Consider the following 27,029-nt stretch of genomic DNA (forward strand, 5'->3'; position numbering starts at 1 on the left):
GTAAACAAGGGTTTTCGTATAATACAGTCTTGTTAAGTCGAAATGAAAAAAACGGAAAAGTATTTTCCAACTTATTCTCGGCACTTGAATAGGTCTCCAATCTACCTTACCTTATATCCATACATTTATATTTCTTTTCAAGGTAGATTAAGATAAATAAACACTTTGGCTTTCTGCCGAACACAACAGTACCCATAACACCTCCTGTCCTCATTCTTTTATTGATAAACTATGTTACCGAATGGAGAAAGCAGGGTGCCCGTGATAAGACATTCAACAGCGACATAAACTGAATACAATTTACTAATTTGCTTCTTTTTTTCTAACTTTGGACACTTGGAAAGTCCAACCGCCCGTGTCATCTGAGATTAAAGATTAATTTCCTGTGAGCATATTTTTGAGAAAAGGCTCGATAACAGAAAATTTGCCGAATCGAAATAATTTCAGGTAATTAAATTCGTAAGTTTGAAAATCTTTAATTCCAAGTCGACATTTCTCCCATTAATTTTCGACTTCGAGAAGGTTTAGTTATCGGTCGCAATTTAAAAAAATTGTAGACCTGTAAATCTCGAATGCGATCCGTCTGTCTTCCCTTACACTCCAGAACGGAGTTAGAGACGTAAATGTAGAGAACACATATGGAAACAGTCGGAGAAGTAGGCTCCGATGAACTATATTCGTATTTCCGATACAAACCGGACGTCGGGTTATTTCAATTCAAATCTTTTTTCACAAAAGGAGTGAGATAGATGACAAGCACAAATCTATTGATAAAGGAAAAATACGATATACGAGGGGAAACCACTAATAATCTTAGGTATTCAAAATAACAAGCATCCGTTAACTAATACATGCTTTAAATTAAATACATTTAAAAAAATTAAAAAATATGAAACAATTGCAGCCGCAATAATGCCCATAAAAAATATATAATTACTTTTATATTATAACATTAATAAATAATATAAAATAGAAATAAAATTAGTATACTTTTCCAAATGTCACCTGTTTCTTCTTCCTTAATATATCTCCAGTTAAAGCACCAAAACAATAAGTACCAAGATGGGAATAATATGGTTTACAATAATTATATGCAACATATTTATAAGTTTCCCTAAAATAATAAATAAAAATATCAATTAGTTTATTTGATTAATATTTATTTTTTTTATATGAGAAATAAGTTAAAAGTTTATACTCAGATATCGCAGGAATTCCAAACATCGCGTAATATCTGTTTGAAACTACGTCAACTATATACATGATAATCCCTGTCAACATTAACACAATTATGGCGAGTCTTCCAAATCTGGGCCATCTGCAAAATGATATTTAATACATATTAAAGGAATTAAAAATATCAATCATCCGTTAAATAATAATATTTAAGAATTTTGTAGAAACTGAAGGAATAAAGTATCCCTATCTAAAGCCATCTTGATAAACCTTTAGGATTCCAAATGCAACCAAATCTGCTTTTTTTGGTGAGATTTCGTAACAAGGTAAAAACAATTGTTTGAAAAAATTAGTATCAAAACTTAGCACTATCGCGCTTTTGGCGCTGCAAGCAACAAATTTTCTATACGAGCCAAAAACTCACGCTGTACACGGGCGGTAACGCTGCAAAAGATACTGCTCAATATGCCTACATTCTGAAGACGTAAAACTTGAAGGAGATAAATAATGTGTTTAATGATCGAGCCTAATTTATCTGCAATGCTTTTTTACCGACAGTTTGGTAGTGCGTTTGGAAGCTGTCGAATTTTGCAATTCGAATTAAATAAATTTCACTTTTCGAGCATTACAAAACCCTAAAATTACACAAAGTAAAAACCGAAAATTCAAAAATGTAAGCGACTTTGAGGATTACACTATCTGAATTCTACCACATCGAAGAGAATCCATTTAACACCATTGTGATATAATCACATACGTGTAGAAAAGGCAGAGTTAGGTACACTTGAGGGAACCCAATATTTTTGCAATTACTCACCAGCATTATTCGTACCCAAACATGTTCTTTTGGGTGTTTGCCAAGTGCTTCATGACGAGTTATATAGCTGATCCGGAGGTTTTCATGATCCACATAGCTGATACGGAGTGGGATTTTTTATCGTGTCAATTTTAAACAGAAAAAGAACAGTTAGGATCTCCGGCGATTACTGAAAAATTGTGAATATACCCGCGTTATCAGGTTCTTATCCCGTATGCATTATAAGCGTCAGTTTAAACATCATCTGCAGAGCTGCATGTTTTCCAAAATTGACTTAGCTCAGGCTTACCAGCTGCTTATAGTAGATGATGAAACGTCACTAACACAAACAATTTCGGCTAACGGTAGTGCTTTTAAAATTTATTGCTGCTTTAGCAGCGATTATTATTAGCTCTTTATCGGAACTTCGAGCACGATTCACTGACGTTCCAAACGCCATTGTCAAACTTCTAGGCTTACAGAAATGCGGCGCTAAACGTCCGACATACTTCTAGTACAGTACATCTTTGTTTACATCGTCATTAATTATAACATTTTTTATGTCTAAGACTGACTCGCCAATACAGTCTGGACATAATTACGAAGTAAATTGCTATATTTATATTTTAGATAACTTAAAAAATTCTTCATAAAATTTACTTAAAGAATTAAAACTCTTTTCGGAAAATTGTTTTTCATATTATTTAAAATCATTAACATCTAAACGTAATAAAAATTTTATATATTTAATCTCTGAAAATCTGTCAATATGATTATAATTTTGAAAAAAATATAGTTGAATATAGTTTTGTAAAAAAACGTACATATAAATAACATTAAATATACTTTCCTTTTTAAATTTTAAAACAATGTATTAATTGAAATAGCTCCCTATCAGTTACTAATAAATAGAATCGTTGGAAGCGTTATACGATATTTTGGTGTTTAGTATTTACCAGTGAAACTGCCAGAGGTTAATGCTCCGAAAAGCGCATACACTAATGCCTATTATCTGGCTGCTTTACACCATTCGAATATTTTCGCCGTCGAAGCTGTCCCGTATTCGACAATACGGCGCTACCGTTGGTAATATCCATACACGAATTTATATTTGAATACACAATAGAATTCTTTTACACCTTTAGAAATTTGTAATAAAATACATAATGCGGTTATAATAAAAATATTGATTTTAAGTAATTGAAAGTAACTTAAAGTATAAAAATAATCGCACAGTATGTACAGTACTTATATTTTAGAAAATACAACGGAAGCGGGGCTTCTACAGCTTCCATGGACGGCACACCACTGGATTGTAGTATAGCAGAATTAGAGGAGGTGTCTTTAGACACCACCTCACATTTCTGCGACTGTTATTTATTTCACTCGAGTAATTTTCGGTTTGTCGTGTTTGTAAATAGTAAACAAATACATTTTGTAAGTCTGTACAGATGCATCTGACGAACCAAGAAGACCTGTAGTATTTCGGCCATATATGATCATTCGTTACGGAGCAATAGAGATTACCGAATTTGGAACAAACACTCCAATAATGTCGAAATACTTCACGTAAGTTTATCAAATCGATTTAGCATTATATAAGGGAACCATATAAAAAAATATAAATACGTTTATTATATTAGTAAGAAATGAATTGTCGAATTCTTACCTGTCAACAATACATAATAACAGTGACATTAAGATGGAAAGCTGCAGCAACGCACTGATGAACCATATCACGTTGAAAAACTCCTAAAAAGTTTTATAAATGGACGAATTAAAAACTATTAAACATAATGATATTTTATTCGATTTATCTATAAATATTTCATGCACACAAACACAAGTAATGTCCACAAATGCATTCATAGACTTGCAGAAATGACAAAAGTTTACTTTCTTTTATTTTTATGCTATAAACCCTATTTATTGAAGCCATTCCTGCCAATTATCCGTTAATAAGATTTTTCTTTTAAACCTATTTCATTTTACTTAAAAAATAACAGTAACGAGATAACACTGATTTAAGATGTTATTTAGTTTTCTGCACATTACAGTTTAATATAGTTTTTAATAAACCAATAAATCCTTTGATTACAGCAATCACGAAAGAATTTCTCTGGACGAATCCTTACTTAACCATTAAATTAACCATCGGTGTTGATAGTTAAATAATACTGCTTTTTTTACAAAATATTATGATTTGATCTGTTTTCTAGAACGTGTGAGCAGTTCGTATTTAACTAAGATGCGACTAAGACAAAGTATTTGCAGAAGCAACAGCAACCTGCAGTAGGGATACGCTGGTGTTGATCTGCACTACAATTGATTATCGAAAAAAATTATAATAATATTTAATTTGTTAAAATGATTTTGTAAGTATCGTTTATATTTATAAAGAAACTTTTAAAAATTAAATATAAAACATATAATAAAACATTCTTCGTATTACTAGAAAACCACATTTATAGGTCTACTGGATTTTTCTCACCGATTAAAGTTTCGAAATTTGTAGTGAGTTGCATTTCTCTTAACAAATAATCGACATTACGGATAATCAAATGGAAAACGTCCCAAAGAAAACATACTTATGCAAAGTTTAAAGTGAAGGAAAGTTCACCGACTTTTCAAATTTCTTACATGTTATACATTAAAAACATTTGTGGCTTAACGATTAATAGTATATGTCTAATACATTGGTTTGTTCAAAACCGCTTGCGTGAATGCAAATGTTAATAATTTCACTAATATATAATATAAATATATAAATAAATAATATAATAATAATCATTTATAATGTCCGAAACTTAAATCGAAAACTGAATTTTAACTTTTATGCATTTACCATCGATTCACCCAGGAAGTAAATATGAATATGGGTGATATATTTCCACCATTCGTTTTCCAAGTGTTTTCCCTGACTAATAATATAATCTCAATGAGGACCTTCTCCGAGAAGAGGCAGAAGAATTGCGGAGCCCAAAAAGAAGAATATCGGAAGTGTATATCTGCAACACGAACAAAATATAATACACGAACCAGTAGCGGTAAGTGTTAAATATTTTACCTGATAATTCGTTTGACTGAAAACATGACGTAGTACTTGGCAGAGTTTCGTCCACGTTCTTGTCTCAGATACATTACCATAAACCCGCTAGCCAGAAATATTATTCTTTAGTAATTTTAAACAAAAAAGTATTTCCGCCAAAAAAGTATAAGTGTTACTATAGTATTTATGATAGCAAATGTAAACATACTATCAAATATTTTGTTTATACGTATCAATTAAATTAAAATGACTTACCTGTAGAAGAAGAATGATTCCATCATAGTCAGGCCTTGGAGAATAATTTCGAATAAAAGAAGATCCACATGCTTGAAGATATTGGAATATTTTTCTATAAAATATAATTATTGTTTTTTTTAATGGGTAAATATAAAAAATGTTTTGTATGAAATATTTTATTTCGATTTATAAATTTTAGATATATTAATTACCTGCAATATGATAGGAATAACCCTCCCTCGATACGTCACTAAAATTCTGAATCGTTAGTTGTTACTAATTCGGAAAAATTACTGATGTTTGTTTGTTTCAAACTATAGCACGCTTTAGAAATACTACGGCACTATCTATTGTTTACTTAATGAAACTGTCTTCACATGTTGCATACAATATAATTTGTATATTTTTATGTATATGTTACAGTCAAAACCCGTTTTTAGTTAGAACGCGTTTTAACTAGTTGAAACTAGTTTATACTTGATGTCTTTGTTAAAACCCGATTTGTCTAGTTCAAACTAAAATTTATTGCTAGTCAAAAATGAATTTGAGTTAAAACTAGTTTCAACTAGACAAAACGGGTTTTAACAAAGACAACCAGTATAAACTAGTTCTACCTAGTTAACACGCGTTCTAACTAAAAACGCGTTTTGACTAACATATATATTTTTTAATATATTAATGCACCTAATTCCTCAAAAAATACAAAAGTTATAAAAAAGCAAATGAAGAGTAATCCGGAAACATCTGAACTTCAATGTAACATCTATTAAGTAGTATAATTTTAAACAAATCAAAAAATATTTAAGATAACAAAATTATAGACGAAAACTTTTTAAAGATGATAAATTTATTTCATCCGAGCAACAAAGCTACAAAATTCGACCATAAATATGTTTGGAAATCTATACTTTTGTATGACCTTAGAGGTGGAATGGTAAAAATTTATTTCTTTGCGGTTATCTGTCATTATAGGAATGCATTGTCAAAATTTCTCTAGGTTCAGTGGTTTGCTCTGGGCGATGACGAATCAGTCAGTCAGGAAATGTAATTTTCTATATATACAGATTTTGATCAAGTATTCTTAAGCAAACGTTCCTCTTATACGGTGTTCAAGCGAAATTTTTAAGGAGGAATTAGCTTATAATATTAAATAATTGTAAAAACACTCCAAGTAATGTTTTACTGTAGAGTAAAATGGATTATTTTAGTTTAATCATCATAATGCAAAATTTTAAAGTATTTTAAAACATTATGTTAAAAGAAATTTTGTATTTTTATAAAAAAAAACTAAGGAAATTGCACGAGATTCGGTAAACACGGGTGGATTTTTATTCGATTGCTTCTTAAGCGTTTCGAGTTTCCCAAAAACGAATCAAAACAGCATAACAAAATAAAGGCAACATTTTATACTCGAATATACTCTGTTATTCTTCACAATCCTGAATAAATAATAACTTAAACTAACTTTGATTAAATAAGCTACATACTTTCTAAATAACGCAATTTCAATCATCCATCTGAATCATTTTCCTCTCAGCAATCTCAAATGTTCAGCCTACAAAGTAATCGAGTGAGTATCGCCCATGATTTCGTATTGCAAATTTTTTAATACAAAACAGAATTCGTATGAAAAACGAATAATTTGTTTTTTTTTAAACCATATTTTTTCTTTGTTTCTAGAAGTTTCTTTCTTCATCCAATTTTTGAACATTCGTTGTCACTTTTTATCGTTTCGAGTCCATCCATTTTCACTCCCGATCAAAATTTCACCGCAAACTTCCTTCGATTACAGAACTTTTTTTTGTGCAAATCTTGACTCCCATCTGTCATACACAAAAGAAGATAAATTCTTTCAATAGTAATTTAATATTCGTAATTCATTGTTTTTATTTTTCTAAATTTTATCCGTTGCTTTTACATTTATTGTAGCTTTGACCAATCAAATGATTTTCTGCCGAAATAAGAAGAATATTTTTTCTCCAATTATTATTATTATTCGATTTTTCATGTATTAAATCGATAGTATATATCAACACATAATGTAAACGATCTGCTAAAGAGGTTACTTCGGGAAAGTTTCTCTGCAAATTTAACCCCTGCACAACTGATTGCATGTTTTTCTTAGTCATTATCTCAGAAGTGTAAATCATGGAGTTGTTTCTTAAGATGTTCAAAAAGACAGAAATAGAATGTCTTATGTTCGGACTATAAGCATAATGGCTGGTATGCTGCATGATAATTCCAGTTTCCATACTGCATGACTAACTTTAAACTGGCTAAAATGGTATGGATAAAATGACATGGCAAAATCAGATTGTACATCTGTAGATGTCCTATCAAACATTTTGGTGACTTATGTTTCTCAAATGTTGACGAAGTTAAAGATGCAGTCGTGCACTTTTTGAAATCATTAAGTGGGGGATTTTTCTCGGTAAAGTACTCTTGTCGTTGTATTCAGCTAGAAAAAGTGTTTTGAAACAGTAGCGAGCACCTAGAAAAATAACTTAGATTGTTTATTTTCCATCGACAAATTTAAATTTCAAACGTAATTCGTTATTAAATTTCTATAAAAGGTTGTACCTTATTTTCTGCACGTGCCCGGATCATTATTCAGTACTGTAGTTTTTCGTGTGCTTTTGCTGAAACACACACGTTGTTTTTTTTTTCATTATTAAAATTTAGTTTGTATCTTTGCTTTCGGATGTGCAGTAAACAAATTAGAACACGTAGTCTCGAAGTCGTTTTGCTGTCTTCGCTTGAACAAATGTTTCCACCCATGTTTTTACATTTTGTCGCTAAATTTAGCAAAGAGATTTCAGAAATGAACGCGGTCGCGGGAGCGGTCAAAACTGAAGTTTAGTTCGATTCCCATCCGGACATAGACGATCTTGGTTTCTCCATTCTTCTATTGTTTAAAAGTTCGCGTCGTTTTCATTAAGAAAAACAGTTTTTAACTTCTACTTTTTTCTCTTAAAAGATAATTTTTTTTAAATAAATCATTTTAACGCGAATTTCAGTGAGGTTCGGACCTGTTTAGAGCCTCACAAAAAGCACATACTACAATCTCATACTAAAACTATAACTGACGAATTGCATATTATTCATACAAGGAAGTCGAGCACATAATGCATCAGAGTTAGTATAACTTCATCGAACACTAATTGCTGATATCTCATTCTTGACAGAGTAAGAAGAATCCGTCTATGTAACGTATGACTGCTTTCATATAAGCAATGCTCTAAATTTTCGAATTCTGAATAATAGAAACAAAACAGAGTTTGATGTAGAGTTGTCTCTTACATAAATTTGCATAAAATGACAGGATAAAAAAAATAGGATAATTGTTGCGACAACGCAATACTAATTTGTTATTCCGTGAAAACTGTCAGAATCGTTTTCTCTATGCTGTACAATGAGGTTGTATTTTTTGCCACGGCGTACAGTACGTTGGAAGATCGTGCGATCTGTTCAATGGGTGTTGCAACGAGTCTTTCCGTTTGTGTAATTTGTCAATTGTTTGTTTTTATCTTTAACACTTTTATGAAATTATCAATTAATAAGATACGAGATAACAATTTTTAAAATACATGTATATAAAGAACTTTAATTTCAAAATTATTTTTATATAATTTTTAATAGTTTTCCACTTAACTTATTTTGCAAAATAAATAAGGTCGCATTTTTTCTTCTCGCGAAAGAAATATAAATATTTATCATCGTATGTTCGTTAGGGCAACGCAACACTTCGGGCGATCTGCTCTTTTAATAAAGGAAACTGGCCCCTATTTAGGTGTTACAGACGTGGAAAATACCGGAAAATTCCAAGTGGCCAGCCCATCCGAGCGAAGCGCGAAACAACGACGGAACGCCCAGTGTTCAGGGTACGAAGACCGCTTAGCCACTGATGAGTATGTTCGTTACCAGCGGCGGCCTTAATGATTGCGAGGCCCCGGGCGGCAGATCTTTGCGAGGCCCTTGTCCTTTGTGCAAAGTATGTGAATTGAAAATAGATATTTCTGATGATTGACAAGAAATGCAAAAGTTATAAATAAATAAATTTAGTGTTAAAATATTATATTAAAAGATTTATAAAAGTTAACAGTCATAAAGACGACAAATTAGTAATGATGATACACTAAGATACATAAATGCCTTAAAAGATATACGCAGGGATTTAAAAATAATGTTTGCGGCTTATAATTAATAGCTAAGGATAAAATAAAAAGTTTTAAATATCAACTTTTTTCTACTCGAGTTGTTGCGCGAGGCCCCGGGCGATTGCCCCGCTTCCCCACCCCCTATGGCTGCCACTGATCGTTACGGAATAAAAAACGGATTTAAACCAGAAATTTCTTATTTCATAAGACAATTACGCTACTTTTTAGAAAGTTAATTAAAAGTGATAATTAATGTAAAAAATGAAATAATATTAAGACAGTGAAGTAATTGAACAATACAACAATAAAAATTTTGTTACTGTGGCAAGCCTTCTTCATACACTGTGGAAAAAAAATTATAAACATTAAAAATTATATCTTACAATAAAAGAAAGAATACCTCCTATTGTGGGAAAAAACAATGCTATCACGAATACGTGTGCCAACACTACAATATTTACTAGAAGAAATTTCACACCGCACATCGACTTTGTACTTTCGTCAAGATTCGTCGAATACAATTTATGTAGAGATTCATAAGGTGAAGCTTTGAGAATATACTCGAAAATTTTACCTTAAAATAACGGATATTAATAAATTAATATTTAGGTGCAGTTAACAGATATAAATATATTTATTGTAAAACTATTTTTATAAATTGTTTTTAATATATTGGAAGTTATAAGCACTGAAGATTATTTCCTTAACTTTAAAATAAAAATAGAAAAATTCTCTTTCTTAAATAAGTTAAAAGTTTCTTTTGATAATCGAAAAGACTTACCTTTACTCGCTTCCAAAGGAATAAAATCGAGTCTCATTAATATTTCTGTTAACGTTGCCAATGAAACCCACGCAACAAATATGCCGAGAACAGTTCTAAATTATGATAATTAATGTTTTTACATCAATTAACAATTAATTAGCTAACTATTGTTTTAATTTTATCTTTCCGAGTGTAAAAATATAAATATCATTTTAGTGTACATTATAACTTAAATAAGAGCTATATTGAAATTGCATTATGTCTTAAATACTTCCTTAATGAAGCCCTTCCACTCGTGAGGCTTCGGCTGAGTCCGAATCGCCATCAAACTTTGTCCCACAGAAATTGTAAAACTAAACCACAAAAATCTCAAATACTTCCCGTTTAAAGTCACACAATGACGGAAACTGGCTAACATTTATTGCTATCGGTATCGAAATTCAGTGTTCTATCAAACACCGACGTCGACCTTTTTTTCGTCACGGGGCTGATACCGAATTTTTTCTGAAAACTGATAGAAGACCATTCGGAAAGCGCGAACGAGAAGCGAAGACTAACGAGATGAGCGATCGAAGACGAAAACGAATAAAAACACGAGATGAAATAACACGGATTCCATTTTAATGTGTTCGTTCCTTCTCCAGCAGATTCCTCTTCCAGAATCCCTTTTCAAACATTTTTAAAAGTTCCCGTCTCTTGTGCGTAAGTGTTATGGAAGGTCCCATCGATTCATCACATTACTCTCGTATCTCGTGAAAGAGAATCTTCCGTACGTGCGCCGTCTGCCGTCTCGATGGATCTACCCAGTGTTTACTGATGAACTTTTCTTTTGGAGAATGGTTGGTCATAGGACACGAAACGCGATCAGCCGCTGTACATCGAAGAGCGGAGAAAAACTCGCTATTATTCGTTTTTATACTGAAATTTAACCAGTGATAAACTATAAACAATTATTACTAAATTTGGTTTATATTCATTCATTTAAATTATTCGTTTTTATTACTAAATATATTCTGCAATGGTTTTAATGAATTTAAAACTAATTTTTGTACTTTTTAAATAGGTTGTGACCTCACGCATTTAAAATTTACATTTATATACTTAAGTAAAATAGATTATTTTAAAATTATTTATTTACTCGTCGTTTAAATATGTCGGGTATATCTAAAAATTATGTAGACATAACCAAATAGAAGATTTAGTATTACGCCGAATATGAAAATAAGTTCAGTCACTTTAGCAAATCAACGTTAACCGAAGATGTATTAACGTTAAATAATAATAGAAAATTTATTAGCGGAATATTAGAACAGTTTTAATGCCAATAAAATTGTATTGTAATACTCATTTTAGAATTTAGAATTAATTAAAAATTATAATTATTGAAGTTAATAAGAAATGGCGCCTAACGCCTTTCTCTACTGCCAAATTGGTTGCGTAATATATTTAGTAATTACCAAATCTAGCTCGATAAAATTTCGGCAATTGGTTGGTGTCTAGCTTATAATATATCGAGTGTAGCGTTCTTGTTTATGGTAAAATCTTCAACACAATACGTTTGCATATCTCTTGTTGCAAACAGGGAACAACAGCTACAAGTGGTTTTGAGAAATCTTAATGACTAAGAGCCAAACCTAACCATAAAATAATGATCTCTTTAAGACAAAAGCGAACGAAATGCTAAAACAACACTAAAGGGTTGACAATTAGACAGTGTGAACGAACATCTGACAGGTTTAAAAGATTTGTGAAGTCGGAAATTAAACAGTGAAAGAAGGCGTTATAGAAAGGGAAAGAGACGATAATGTCAAGAACATCAATATGAATGTAAAAAGAAATCTTATTAAATGTTTGGAAAGTGACGTCGTTTGGATCGGAAAATCCACGTTTTCGAACCATTCAAAATCAGAATCTATAGATTTGATGAAATTTCTGTTTAGAACAGAAGAAAAAACTAAACAATATAGATAAACGAAAAAACAACATGATAGGACATCTACTAAGATATTCAGGTTTAATTAAGCTATCGACTGAATGATAGAGAAAAAGAAGTTAGAGGTCGACCTGGAATGTAATATATTGAGTTATAGTAAAAGGCAGAACACATTTCATGATTCTGTTCAGTAATTCTTGGAATAAAGAGAAAAGAAATAGCAGAAGCAGTTCATGATTTACAACAGAATATTTAAAATACAAAATCAAGACAAACGATGTGCATACAAGCATACAAGTTGATTTGTACAATAGTACAAATCAACTTCTCTTTAATATCACGTAACGCCTTACAGAATAAAGTATTCAATAGATTCGATTGGCTATTTATTTTGTTAAACTTATTTTTTGTGGTAAGATTATTGGGTAAAATGTTTTCAATCAATTTATTATAGTGTTTATCGAAAAAAAATTATTATTTTATAGTATATTGACACAATAAAATGGCTTTGATTCAACACTTGGCAAGCTTTCCATATTTTATTCAGTTACTACGCCATTTACAGATGCGTTTCGGGCGTTCGCCCCTCCTCAGCTAACTAAACATGAAAACAGGTATAACGTAACATAAGAAACACTACACATTTAAACGTGAGCTAAACACACAAACTATTTCATAACCAGTAAAACATATCTCAGATTACATTCTGTTCGTGGGTGTGCGATTTAATGGATTTACAGGTGACAATAGATATCGCGTAACGATTATTGTGGTATTCATAGATACAGCTCCCGTACATCTGTCACGACTACACAGTCGAGTTCTTTTAATTTTGTAAATAATAGTGAACAACTTTATACATACATTAAAACTGCGTTTATGATACATCAATGCGTCTACAATTTTGTTGTTCCTAACACAGAAGTTAACACGAGTTATGCACAAGCAAAAACGAACATATCTCAAAACTTAAGTATTAACATATAGATGAAAGATCTAACGAACAATTTCCAATTTTGCGGAGCGAATGAAAGAAGGGTTGGTTTGACACGAGGCACGCCTAATAACACAGCATTTAAATATAACTAGTTATAAAATTAAATTATTGAAACAGAAATTACAAACATTATATCGATAACTAGCTTACCTATAGTGTATAGCATAAAACACAGTATGAAATTACATTGTGTTACAGTTCTTTCGGACACATTTTATAAACTGCTATTCCGGCTCGTCTATCCTGTTAACTAATTTGCATATATATCGGCATGCAGAAATATTACATTTTGAATTTTCACATAAATTATTAAAAAGAATTAACGGTAGAAACACACTCGAAGTTTTGTACATAGTAGAACATCTTGAAAGTACATTAACCAATTTTGATAAGCATGACCAACCAATCAATATTTTCATTCAATTTTCTCCAACTCTAACGCTTAGATTCTATACAATTCCGATATTTATTTTTTATTATTCCTACACTCTCTTTAAACTTTCGATCGTACGCTTTCTTTTCATTATGTAAAATCTGTATATACAATTGATCGATATTACAGTTGTTGATTACGCGATGGTCATGAATTTAAGCGGCTGTATTTCAAGTCTGATATATGCTCTTTAACACGTGTTTTTAGTTTTCATTTAGTCTCGCCTATGTAGAAACTATTATTTTTGCATGTACAGGTTATTTTATATACTATGTTTCTCATTTCTTCTTTATTTACTTTTTGTTTCCTCGTGCTATGAACGGGCTGACTTTCTGGTGCGAAACGTAACGCCTAATCCTGATACCCCTCCTGCCTACAATCTCATTCCTAAGTCAAGACTTAAATACCTTATCTGGGACAATGCCTTGGAGACCTGGCAACTGGATTGAAACAAGATCTCAGAACAACACATAACAAGACGTTTTATCCCAAAGGTCAAGGGACGTACTCACAGCAAATGGATTCAACCCACACATGATTTAGTCCAATTTTTGACTGAACACGGGCGCTTTCGTGCTTACCTGGAAAGGTTTCACCATTCTAATTCTGACTGCTGTCAGCTCTGTGGGGTGCGGGATGGTGTCATGCACTATCTATACAACTGTCCTATGCTGGATGACATTAGGCATCAGTGCATGCAGCATGCCAAAATAAGCAATATAGACTGGCCAGTAAAGCCTGATTTTTTTCTACAAAACAACAGCAACTTTAACTTGTTAAAGAAATTTGTTGCACTCTACTCCATTCGATGTGGGATTCGTTGACCTGCTCTCTTGTGATCCGATTCACTTTAGCCTTGATGCGAATGTTTTTACATGCCTTGCTCTGCTATCACAGCATTTAGACTTTGATGTACAGTAATTTTATTTTAGTTATAGTGCACTTTTATTTTTTTAATCATTTATTTAATTTAAATTTTCTTTTATTTTAATTCATTTATGTTATTTATTTTATTTTATTTTATTTCCCTTTTCTCTGCCATTTTATTGTATCCCTTGTATGACTAACAGCATGTATCTACTTTTTGTATTTTCGCCTGGCTGTGCTCAGCGGTGCCACAGAATAAAGATTATTTGACTGACTGTACTTTGTTTAGCAGTTAATCTGGAGATTAAATTTTTATAGTTTAAAGCAAGCTTTATATTATTTTTCCGTATCTCTTTATCTATTTTTTCGTACATATTTTTTATGTATAGAAAACTTGAGTATTTAAATTTTGGTTTTGTTTTTTTCTTTTTTACTGGTATTTTAATAATATTGTCTATTTTTCGTTGCCATTCATTGATTAATCTGGTAGGGTATCCATTTAGGCTAAATTTTCTCTTTAGATCATTTATGTATTTACTTTTATTTATTTGTTCACTAGTTCTATTTTGTATTTTCTTATATTCCGTATAAAAAATATTCTCTTTAATATGCAAAGGTATATTAGAGTGATAATTCAGTGTGGTTTCGATCGAACATGCTTTTTTAAAAGGTTTAAATATTAATGTGTTTTCTTTCCCAGCGATTACGACATCAAGATACCGTATAGTTTTGTCAGTTAGTGCTTCTTCTTCAATTTTAAATTGGATTTCCGTATCAATGTTGTTTATTAGTTTACTTATTTTTTTAATTCTAACTTACGCTTCATTATGTACGATCAGAACGTCATCGACGTATCGTTTATAGTATTGTATACCAGGAATATCTTTAATTTTTACGTCTATTTCAATCATTATCAGTTCAGCTAATTTCGGCCCTACGACCGACCCCATACTAATACCATCCTCTTGTATATAATATTTGTCGTTTATCTCAAAATGATTACTCTTATAAGCACATTCTAATAGATCTATAATATAAAGTTCAATATTCAATTTTCTTAATTGGTTATTGATCACTTGCCATTTTATTGATGGATACATTTCGATTACGTCGAGACTAGCCAATTTTGACGTGTTTCGTATTTGGACCCGCTTTACATCATGCAGAAGTTCGTGTGTATTTTTAATAGAATAAGTTGAATTTTCATAACTCCTAAGCTTTCGTTTTAAAAATTTTTATACGTTGTACAATACGGTGAATTTAAAATCTACAATTGGCCGCTCTTTTTCGTCTTTCTTGTGAGTTTTCAGTTGTACATTTAATCTAGGTTTCATTTTATCTGCAGATAAAATGAAACCCTTTTCACTTTTAGTAACATCTCTAAGATTTTGTAGTTTCGCGATTCTTTTATTTAATTCGTCGTATATGATTTTCCTTGGATTAATCGGTCATTCTCTGAAGTTTTTTCCTTTTGTAATTTCTAGTATTTTAAAGGTAATTCAGTCTTGAGTCACAACAACAATCCGCTTGGATTTATCAACTCTAATTATATTAAGTTTATTGTCATTTAAATATTTATGCAGCTTTTCTATTTCGGTTCTATATTTATAGTAATTTCTATCCCTAATTGTTACCTTATGTTTTTGTTTCACGATATATTTTTTTATTATATTACTCAATTTAGTTTTCGTTATCTCGGAATCTACTTCTGTTAAATACCACAAGAATCGTTACGCGATTTCTATTGTCACCTGTCAATCCATTACGTGCTGTTTGTGGGTGTGTGATTTTATCTGAGGTATGTTTTACTGGTTATGAAATAATTTGTGTGTCTAGCTCACGTTTAAATGTGTAGTGTTTCTTTTGTTACGTTATAGCTGTTTTCATGTTTAGTTAGCTGAGGAGGGGCGAACGCCCGAAACGCATCTGTAAATGGCGTAGTAACTGAATAAAAGATGGAAAACAAGCCAAGTGTTGACTGAAAGTCACTTCATTGTGCCAGTATACTATAACATAACTTTCAACACGGTTTCGATAGCGTCAGTTTATTATTTATTAAGGATGTACCAATAAGCAAAATGGCCGATTACCGATTACCGATTAATCGGTCACGCATTATCGGCCAATACCGATTAATCGGCCGATTAGTGTTGATAATTTATTGTGTTAATAGGTAATTATATTATGATTATAATCGCGCGAAATTATACATTCTTAATAAAAATATAAAATTTCATACGATAAAAATAATTTTATAACAATTTCTTATAAAAATAATTTTCAATATGAAGCTACTTTTTTTTCAGATTTATGTATTAAATTGAAATGATAAATTATTATTTTGGAAAAGTTTTTAATTTTAATTAATAGCCAAATCCAAACCTTTCGTGGCTTCCAGTATTGCTTGGAAATTTTTGGCAAAGATAAAAAGTAAAAGATTTCCAAGTTCAATTTGTGCCAGGCTTCTATGTCCAGAAGTGAAAAAACTGCCGAAACTTTTACCACCGAAAACGTGATTAATCATCTGAGAAAATGTCGTCGTGAAAACTTTTTAAAATAAACTTAAAAGGTAAAAAGAGAAAGATCCGAAACGAAAGAAGCTGGATATTTATCAGAAACAACGGAAACTCGTATCCAAAGACAAGCTACTCTAATTCTATTAATAGAAAAAGAAATTAGGGATATAAATGATCAACGATCCAAAGAAGTTTACTGCTTGATTAGAGAAATGATAAGTATAGATATACGGTCAGACTCTGTTGTGTCTGATTTAGGATTTCAAAGATTTCTAAAATAATCGTTCCTAATTACAATATTTTAAACAAAAAATGATTCTAAAAATATCACCCGCGATATATTTCAAAAAGTTCAGTCAAAAATTCAGAAAGTTATTGATGATGCAAAATATATTTCGTTAACCTCTGATATTTGGACAGCAACTAAAAATAATTCTTTATTTTTAAATGTAACAGCCCCACTAGTTGAAGGGCGATGTTCAGCAAAAAAAAGGTTTTTTGCGAATTATTACCTTTGAAGGTTGCCACAAACTACACGAATCAGTGAACAGATGAACATTTTTCTTGAAAAGTAAAAAAGATGTTCTTCATACTGAATGATTCTGGAACAAATATGGTAGCTGGAATCTGGAATTCCAACTTAGAGGCATTATCATACTTTATAAATACACTGCAGCTGACACTAAAAGAATGCAAATTTTCTCATCAAGATGTGAACACTATAATCACAGCCAATAGAAATATTGTCACACATTTTAATCGTTCTGCTGTAGCTATAAGGAAATTGGAAAATTTACAAGACAAGTTAGGTTTGCAGAAACACAAATGAATTCAAGATGTTTCTACTCGCTGGAATTCTACATACTACATGTTGCAATGAAACTTGAAACAGCAAAAACTCCTTGTCGTGTATAATATAAGTAATAAAATTTTCACGTTGAGCAAATATTAGTGGCCTCTCGTTGAAAAACTTGTTCTACTTTTAAAACCATTCGAAGAAATTACTGTGAAAGCCAGCAACCGAGAAACCAGCTCATCTTCAATAATTCACGCAATAGAGACTCTGAAATTATTCTTATTATTAAAAGTAAAAGCATTAGTTTTTTTAGTCGCATTAATACTACAACAGGACTAGAAAATTCAATAAAGAAAAGATTTTCATCATATATATATAGAAAACAAGTCTTTACGCTTGCCATCTTTATTAGATTCAAAATTCAAAATAAAATTTCAAAAAAAATTTAAAAAAATATGGTAGAAGAAATAAAAAGATGGAGAATTGATAGCTGAGATAATGTTAATAATTCAAAATCTCAAGAAAAATTAAATCCCGAAGCTTCCATTTCTGGAGATGATCAAGATGAAGGAGAATCTCTAAGTTTTTCTAATTTATTGATGAAATAGATTCTGGTAAACGAAACAATGAATAAGAGTATGTTTTTAAAAAGAAAGAAAAAACGAAACAAACGAAGAAACGTTTCGATCAAGAATTAGATATACATTTACATTTACCTCTAATACAAAGACATAGTGACCCATTTTTGTGGTGAAGTTCAAAAGAACTTTTTCCTAATTTTAGCAAAATAGCTATGAAATACCTAAGTGCCCAAACATCTTACATTGAAAGAATTTTCAGCATAAAGGTAACGTTTATGAGCCGGCAAGGAACAGGCTATGCCCTGAAAATAATAAATTTCTCCTGTTTTTGCAACAGAATTTAAGGGTTTTAAAGTTTGAATACTAAATTTTAATTGGTTTTATATATTTAAAGTTTGAGCTTTAAATAAAACAGATAGCTTTGAATAAATTATATTATACCTTATAATACGTATTGATAAAAAAAATAATTTAACTTAAATTTTTTTAATATTCAGTTTGTCATGTGATATATAGTAAATATATAACAGAAATTTATTATTTTTTATTACTAGTCTTATACGTGGCATTCTAACAAAAATAATAAAATGCAAAATTGTCCGATTATTCAAACCGATTAATCGGTGAAATAAATGGCCGATTACCGATTACTTGCCGATTAATCGGTGAATCCTTAATATTTATTCATATTTTATATTGCATCACCAATTAGCCGAATTTTAAGTAATTTGATGTTATTTTCATATATTTCAGGTTCTTAATTTAATATAATTGCCAGATCCGAGCTATGTGTACACCAAGTTCTTTCTTTCTCTCATAAAGTTTCGATATATTTTAACTAAATTCGACACTCAACCGTTGAAACAACATCGCCGAAAAAAGAGACATTTCTTTAACAACTATCAAAATTTACAACCCTCCTTTTTGAATGTAAACATTTATTCATCCAAGCGTTTATTCTCATACTGCAAGACTTAAAGTTTACTATAAACGTCCGACTTTATCACTTTATTTCGGTCTCGGGAACACCTTTACCCTTCACATGGGAAAATACGTCATGTGATTAAATGTGGACGGAGGTAAAGATTTCTTTAGCAGGTAACCTTTAGCTCCTTCAACATTTAATCACATGACGTATTTTCTCATGTGAAGGGTAAAGGTGTTTCTGGACCGAGGAACAGCTACGCCGATTTTGTCTACACCAAGTGCGCGTTACGATTCTAGTCACGACTTTTTATAATTGTGTGCGCCGACGATATCATGAACTGATTCGAACCTTCGAGGAAACGTGAAACCGATATGATAGTCAATCGTGTAAACTCTCTTTCCGCCCATCTTCCTTGTACTCGAAAGCTAGAAAAAACTCTCGATAGATATTCGATGTTCGTATTTTTAATCGTCTAATTGTTATTCAATAAATCTTCGTTTTTCTCGTTAAATGGTCCCATTCGCTCGTTTATTGCCTACGTCTTACCGACGACCCATATCTCCACCACTCGACCTGACAAAAAAAATCCTAACCCCTCGGGATCATAGAGCGTAAACCAGCCATCCTCCGACAAGTGAGCAGTTTTCACCAAAGTGTTGCCAAGAAAGAAGCAAGGCATCCGCCTTGCCACTGAGTACTGCATAATTAATTTAATGAAAATATACTTACAACGATATTAATTGCCCGTTACTGTATTCAATGCGTTCGTCTTTGATTTTGCAATATTCGAAATTCAAGTCTACCGCTGTCCCTAATACTGAAAGATAAAATAAAGAACGTAGTTAAACACTTATATAAGTTCATAAATTAACTTTTCGGAATGAGAATTTAATTTATTGCTTATTTTATTTTCAATTTATCAGATAAAATGACGTTCAAAATGCGTTTCTTCCATTCCCCTTGACTGTCTGAAGGATAAAGATTAAATTATTGTAAAATCGAATTTCACTAACAAAAGGACAAGTGTTTGAAAAAAAGCCAATCTTCCAATGCGGTGCTTCCCTACACATGGAGGAATTTCAGTGGGAGTTTTTAAATCAGAAATATCTGACGTAAACACTTCAGTCAATTTTTCACAAATTCTTAACAGAATCTGTCATTGATAGGCATTCCACGAAGTACAGTTACTACTTCCTTATAAAAATGACAAAAAATAGTTTTATTTTTCCACTTTATACAATTTACTTTTGCTAATCCGAACTCGTTATCGTAAGACGTTTACGGACTACTGAATAATAGTTTAAAAAATTTTTTATACTGAAGTCGGTATTTATATACATATTAAAACACATTGTAAAATTATTATTTGTATATACAAAGTTATTATAATTTTTTAGCGTAATTTTGTTTTGTATTTGGCTAAATATTATTGATCAGAATTGTTTTGGTTCAAACGGAGAATTGATTAACGCGTGTTCGAATTTACGAGAGTATTTCGTATAATTACAAAATATCAAACGACTTACTCCAATTCCCAACGTTTTTTAAGTCTTCGTTACTACATGTACTCGGAATGCACGCATCTAAACGTATTCCCATTTTCGTTTTGGCTACATCTACTTTGAACAAGTCATCGAACTCTATCGGTTTCTAAAAAATTAATTAATTCAGTATGAAGATTTCTCAGGAATTATTTTATATACAACTTTTTTGTATTAATAAATTAAACTGTATTAATCCATCGCAAAATTTCTGCTTAAAGTTTAATACTTACAATAATCTCTTTTGCTATTTTAATCAATGTATTATTTTCGAACTTATGAATTGACTTTGTAATACGTTGTAGTGATTCTTCTATTCCAATTGTCAAGGCACAGTATTTGCCTCGAATTTGTTCACTTCCTTTATCGGTAATTTCTTTTCTATTTTGGGGAATATCTATGCTCAAACACTGGTCATAATCCCCTGCTAGCCACGTTGTCATTCCTAACATTCCTGCCGGTAGTTTTCCAAAAGAATCAATCACTGAAAATAGCAAATACATAAAATTAAAATTATCTTTATGTATTACGTGTTTGAAAAAGAAATCAAAAGCGAAAACAATAATACTTTCTCGGGCAGATTCACAGTACCGAGAACCCTGAATACATGTGGTTAATTACTACAACAAAACTAGCGCGCAAGACAAACCGCGAAAGTAGGTACTAACAATAAACCGGAAATAAATGAATTTTTAAAACCGTAATTTGTACACTTAAATTTGATTGGAAGAAGCGAAAACGATGATTTCCAAAGATTTAAGACCAAGTACAGTGTAGTTGCACAAGTAAATCAAGTCTTAAAAACGTGGTAAAAATATTTTTCCGAAGAAACCCTCACTGTTGGAACAAATGGACTTACCATTCGAAACTTTTGTCCGTTTGTTCCAACGATTTGAAAATACTTTAAACGTATAGTGAGATTAATACTTTAGGATGGAACAACCTAATACATGGCTGTCACCACCCGCCATTCTCCTCTAGGAGAATGGCAGGTGGTGACAGCCGTTCTCTTAGAGGAGTAAATTTTGATTAAAATTCCCAACGTACAGGTTGGAGGTTGAGACATGGGACAGCTCTCCCATTCTCCGAAAAAAAAATCTCGAGAACTAATAAGCCGAACAGAAATAAGCCGGCTGGATATACGGGACGACGTCAAAGGCTACGGAAAAGGACAATGATTATAAGTATTAATAATAAAAAGACACTAATTATATCGGAATTAAACAAAATACAACAAAATATTATTCTATTAACAGAAACCAAAAAGAAGGGACAGGCAGTGGTTATAGTGGATAAATATCTATATTTTTACAGTTGATTACCAAAGGACAGAGCCGTAACTAGGGTATGGCCAATGTGGCCCCCGCCATAGGCGCCGATTTAACAAAGGTGCAAACGAGAAAGTTTCGGAATAATATGTATTCGAGATTAATAACACAAAAAACTATTATATTTATATTTATATAGTATTTATGATCTGTAATTTCTACGAACATGTATTTCAAAAATTTTGCAGTCTACATTGTTTACAAACTGATTGACCTGTAGAACAGCTTTACTTTATACCAGTTTTACTCGCATCTAAATTTCGAAACAAAATTATAAATAATATAAAGACAGAAAAATATTTTAGCATAATAATTGATAGTACTCCTGATGTAGGTCATAAAGTACTGTGCAAGTATTCAAGATTATCAAATATGTAAATATTGAAAATGATGATGGTAACTATCGAAGAGAGATTTGTTGATTTTGCACTGTCAAAATGTAAAACAGGACAAGGACTAGCAATTGAAGTTTCGGATAAGATAAAAAATGATGGTTTAAATTTTAAAAATATAAGAGGACAAGGGTACGATAACGGAGCAAACATGACCGGAATATATATATAATGGCACGCAAGCGCAAATAGCACGATTAAACGATCTTGCCAAATTTGTTCCTGTGCCACGCATTAGCTTAATTTAATTGGAGTGCACGCAGCATGTATTACGTCGGAGACGGTTTCATTTTTTTGGAATAATCCAGAAATGGTTTAAGTTTTTTGTTTCATCTACCCGAAGATGGGAAAAAAATTACATTACTAAAGACAACACTAAAAGGACATGGCAACACGATGTAGTGCTCTAAATCACGTTCAGTAAGTCACTTAAAATATCAAATTAGTGAAGTTATATATGTCCTTAAAGAAATATCGGAAGATTCTTCATTTGGAGACGGGGTCGTTACAGCTAGAATTATTATTGGACATATTAAATCATACAATTTTATTTTTATGTTAATTATGTGGGAAAATATCTTATCCAAAATAAATGTTGTAAATAACCAGTTACGGGATAAATCACGAGACATTTTCGGCCTTCTGAATTACTAAATGGACTAGTGTCTTTTTTCAACATTTTAGAAATAATCGGTATGATATTATCTTGTTGAAATGCAAACAAAAATGTGAAGAGTTGGGAATTGATTCAATAGCCAAGATGAAACGAAAACGCAGAAGAAAACTGTTACCTGGAGAAACAAAAGAAGGAGCTTTCGAGGCAGGATGAATTAAAACATTTGTTTTACGAAGTTGTTGACAATATTATATCTCAACTAGGTGGTCGATTTAAAAATATGTGTTCAATATAATCGATTTTTGATTTTTTAAATGGAAAAAATTTGGTTACCACGCCATTAGTACATTTAAAAAAAGCTGCAGCCCACTGTTGCATTGTATATAGTGAATTGGATGCAATGCAATTAGTAAATGAATTAGAGTGTTTTCAATGTCAAGCAAAAATAATACAGTGGTGCATCGTATAACGTACGCCTCGAATAACGGACGCTGCGAACAACGGACTTTCTGTTTGGCCGTTACGTGACTCGAGCAACGGACTGGCTGCGAACAACGGACTTTCCAGCATAATTGGCGACTGCTCCATGGATGCGTTAGTGTTTTCCTAACATACTAAACAAACGTAACCGGAGACGTAGTAGCGGAGCTCTGCGTCTCCGCTACTACGGGAGTGCGCTGCTGTTTGTAGGCATTTAGGAACGACGGTGAAAGAAAGATGGCAGCGCTCGCACTATCGATAGTATCGTGATGGAGAAATCTATAATTCTAAAATATGAGCTTTTAAAGGCAAAAGAAGAGTCCCAATTGTAAAATTTAACCATAAAATGGATTATTTGTTGAAAGAGCATTCAAAATAGCCACGAAAAAAATTAGAATGCCGGCTACCATTCGAAAAATATTCGTAAAGACACTTACATCACTGCGTGCACTAACTTGCGCTTTCACAATTTTTAAATTTTCATTCATAAAACCACATAATGGACCGGAAACGAAACTATCTGAGCCACAGAAAACGCCATGTTGCTTTTTACCGTAAACTACTGCTACAAGCGGCCGTTTTTGCCGTTCGACGGCGCGCACTTCCACCAGAATTTAAGAACGCGTTTCGCAGGAATTTTTAAACGGATGTCGCTTGCGCAGAGTTACGCGGAGGAATAAAAGAACGCACCCCGTGTTCATTTTTTTATGATACAGTACGGTTATTTTATGCTGCGGAACGAATTAGATGTTTTAACATGTATTTCTATGGGAAAATGCGTTTCGTATAACGGACGTTTCACTTAACGGACGTGCACCTGGAACGGATTAAGTACGTTATATGAGGCACCACTGTATTTGAAAATTTGATATTTTTACATCATTTACAAATATTAGAGTAATGGTTGAGTGGGATCTCTGTGAATCTTATCCCAACATCAGTATTGCATTAAGGATAATGCTTACACTACCCGTTACTGTTGTTTGAGATGAAAGATGTTTCGGTAAATTAAAAATCATCATCACTTTATTTATTTCCCCCAAACATATTTATGTAGCAAAAATTAGTTTTAACTAATATTAAAAGTTAAAACTAGTTTTATCTAAAATCAAAACATGTACAGCAGTAAATTCTAGTTTTAACTAGACAAAACCGGTTATAACAATGACATCCAGTAAAAACTAGTTTCAACTAGTTAAAACGCGATTTAACTAAAAACGGGTTTTTACTGTTACACGGATAAAGAAAAGACTCGAAAGCGTATATTTTTTAAATGGTCGTAAGTTCAGAACATTTTAACATCATTCGACTTTTTTCTATATTTACTTTACTACACCGTTATGTATTATTGAATTACATTTAGCTATTGTGTGTGAGCCAAGACGGAATGGAAATTTTATTTAATTAACAACAATAAAATATATAAATTTATTAAAGAATAAAGCTTAAATTTCTCATATTATATAAAAGAAAAAATTTTTCAAGACAATAAAAATGAAAGGATGTGATCCTATCTTGCTCTCCATACACTTCCTTTCAAAAAGGTGACACATCTTCCGAATATGTGTACCACCAGAAACTTTTAACGAAAATTCATCTATTGGTCGAAAAACTTAACATTGCCTAAACGGGACATCGAATTCAACGGGGAGGACCCCCGAAATAATAGAATAGGGTATTCGATCCACCTCCTTCGAAAAGGGTATTCGAGTGTGCTACCCATCGCCGACCACTTCCTCCTCCGATCCCGTCGTCCGCCGGAACGTACCTCTTCTGTATCGGACGTTCGAATTATACCAGCAAGGAACCCCACTTGGCCCGACCCAACGAACTTGAATTTCTTCACCCGTTCAAGTGCTCTACGATAGTCCGATCTCGATTTCGACTCATCAATCAAGTTTATCAAGGTATTTATAGGCCCAAGCAAAAATGTAAACGCTCTCTCTCACAACTAAGGTCCCATCGCTATAGTACTTTTTCCGCCATATAGAAAATCCATTAAATATCTTACGCTATGTAAAGTCTTATCAATTTTGTTACGCTATATAGAAGCTACAACGGAATTGCTATGCGTTATCCTATGTATATATATCTAAATTTAAATAAATAAACGGCTATTATTTTTTAATAATTGAATTGTAGTGTGCACTTTCTACGGACGAGCTGTTTCTCGGACGTCCCACCTTCAGACTCCGACCGCTCGCAGACGTAATCGCCATCGCGATTTCTGTGTTCTCTAAAACACAGCGGTGTCAGTCCTGACGTGGGCATCGCCGATCACAATTGTTCAAAACGTACTTAACGAATACTTTACATATTTAATGTTTTAAATACAGTAATATATTATAAAAGTTAAGTTTAGTTTATCTAATTAACTGAACTTTTCACCTGGTAAATATTAAAGTGAATAATCAGGCAATAAAAATTAAACCTAATAAATTATGTATATTTTATTACACTGCATTTAGCTTACATATTATTTGAATTTTCAAATAAAAATTAATACATTTTAATGTAATTAAATATTCTGTTCTACTCAAGATAAATTCTTAAAATCACTTCATTGCACCATTCTTTCATCTTCTAGCACCCTCAAATCTTATCCTTGGTTATAAGATAACACAGTTATGTTGCATGTTATAACAGCCGGGAAAGTAACGTAATTAATGCTACCATTTTTAAATTTTCCCTTCAGTCGTCTCATTACAAAAAAAGCAAAACTGAATGACTACTTTCTTGTCTGTCAAAATAAAATAAGGTATTGTCATTATGTGAAATTTGTCCCTCCGAGATTTTTGTTAATCTTCAAGTTTTCAGACCTCTCGGACCCGGTTCATAAGGAACTTTTATCCGCGTTATACGAGGAATACCTATGTATATGAATTCTAGCTTAAATTCTAATAATTGAAAACATTGAAGTTCGCTTACTTCGAAGAGGCCACTGTTTCAGTTTCATCAAGTCTTTCAGGAAGAGCGTGGAAGACTTCACGCAAGGTGAAGATACGTTCACTTCTTCGAAAATTCTCATCAGGTAAGGAAGACTCTGCTTTAAAACAGACTTCAAAGCCGTTTTGATTCGCATCTCTGCAGTTTCTAACATCCTCGACGTTTGTTCGAAATCATCGCCGTCCTCGGGATTTGTATTGTTGCACTTTGCGTAACACGAGAATAACGTGAAGAGTAAGAAGAAACCAAAAAACCTTTCGTACTTCATTTTCGGAGCTTTCTCTGTCTGGATGAGCAACTTGTAAGTGGCCTTGCATTTACTCTCGTGACAAAATTTATAAAATTGCGTTTTCCGATTATAAAAAACTGACTTATCGATGAGAACAACTTTCTTGGAAATTACTTAAAATGATTTGTTGTCTAAAATACAAATTACCAGGTAAGTTTTAGATGTTCTAATTATTTTCGTTGTTAAAGTGATACGATTATCTTTTAAA

At 32.0% G+C, this 27,029-nt stretch overlaps 2 protein-coding genes across 2 annotated transcripts; both read right to left on the reverse strand.

The window, feature by feature from the left end:
- Nucleotides 1-1,006: 1,006 nt before the first annotated feature.
- Nucleotides 1,007-20,866, reverse strand: LOC136979751 (uncharacterized). Its single transcript, XM_067275776.1, has 10 exons — nt 20,756-20,866; nt 19,959-20,046; nt 10,197-10,291; nt 9,816-9,989; nt 5,277-5,370; nt 5,040-5,126; nt 4,818-4,980; nt 3,642-3,724; nt 1,199-1,318; nt 1,007-1,114 (listed from the first exon to the last, which is right to left on the reverse strand). Exons 1-7 carry the CDS (start codon nt 20,826-20,828, stop codon nt 4,908-4,910), a joined length of 684 nt encoding a protein of 227 aa, XP_067131877.1. The 5' UTR covers nt 20,829-20,866; the 3' UTR covers nt 1,007-1,114; nt 1,199-1,318; nt 3,642-3,724; nt 4,818-4,907.
- A 119-nt stretch (nt 20,867-20,985) lies between these two features.
- Nucleotides 20,986-26,807, reverse strand: LOC136979768 (uncharacterized). Its single transcript, XM_067275800.1, has 2 exons — nt 26,515-26,807; nt 20,986-21,254 (listed from the first exon to the last, which is right to left on the reverse strand). Exons 1-2 carry the CDS (start codon nt 26,798-26,800, stop codon nt 20,986-20,988), a joined length of 555 nt encoding a protein of 184 aa, XP_067131901.1. The 5' UTR covers nt 26,801-26,807.
- Nucleotides 26,808-27,029: the final 222 nt, after the last annotated feature.

Source organism: Centruroides vittatus, unplaced genomic scaffold, assembly GCF_030686945.1.
Source record: "Centruroides vittatus isolate TY-2023 unplaced genomic scaffold, ASM3068694v2 contig_634, whole genome shotgun sequence".
Lineage (NCBI taxonomy): Eukaryota > Metazoa > Arthropoda > Arachnida > Scorpiones > Buthidae > Centruroides > Centruroides vittatus.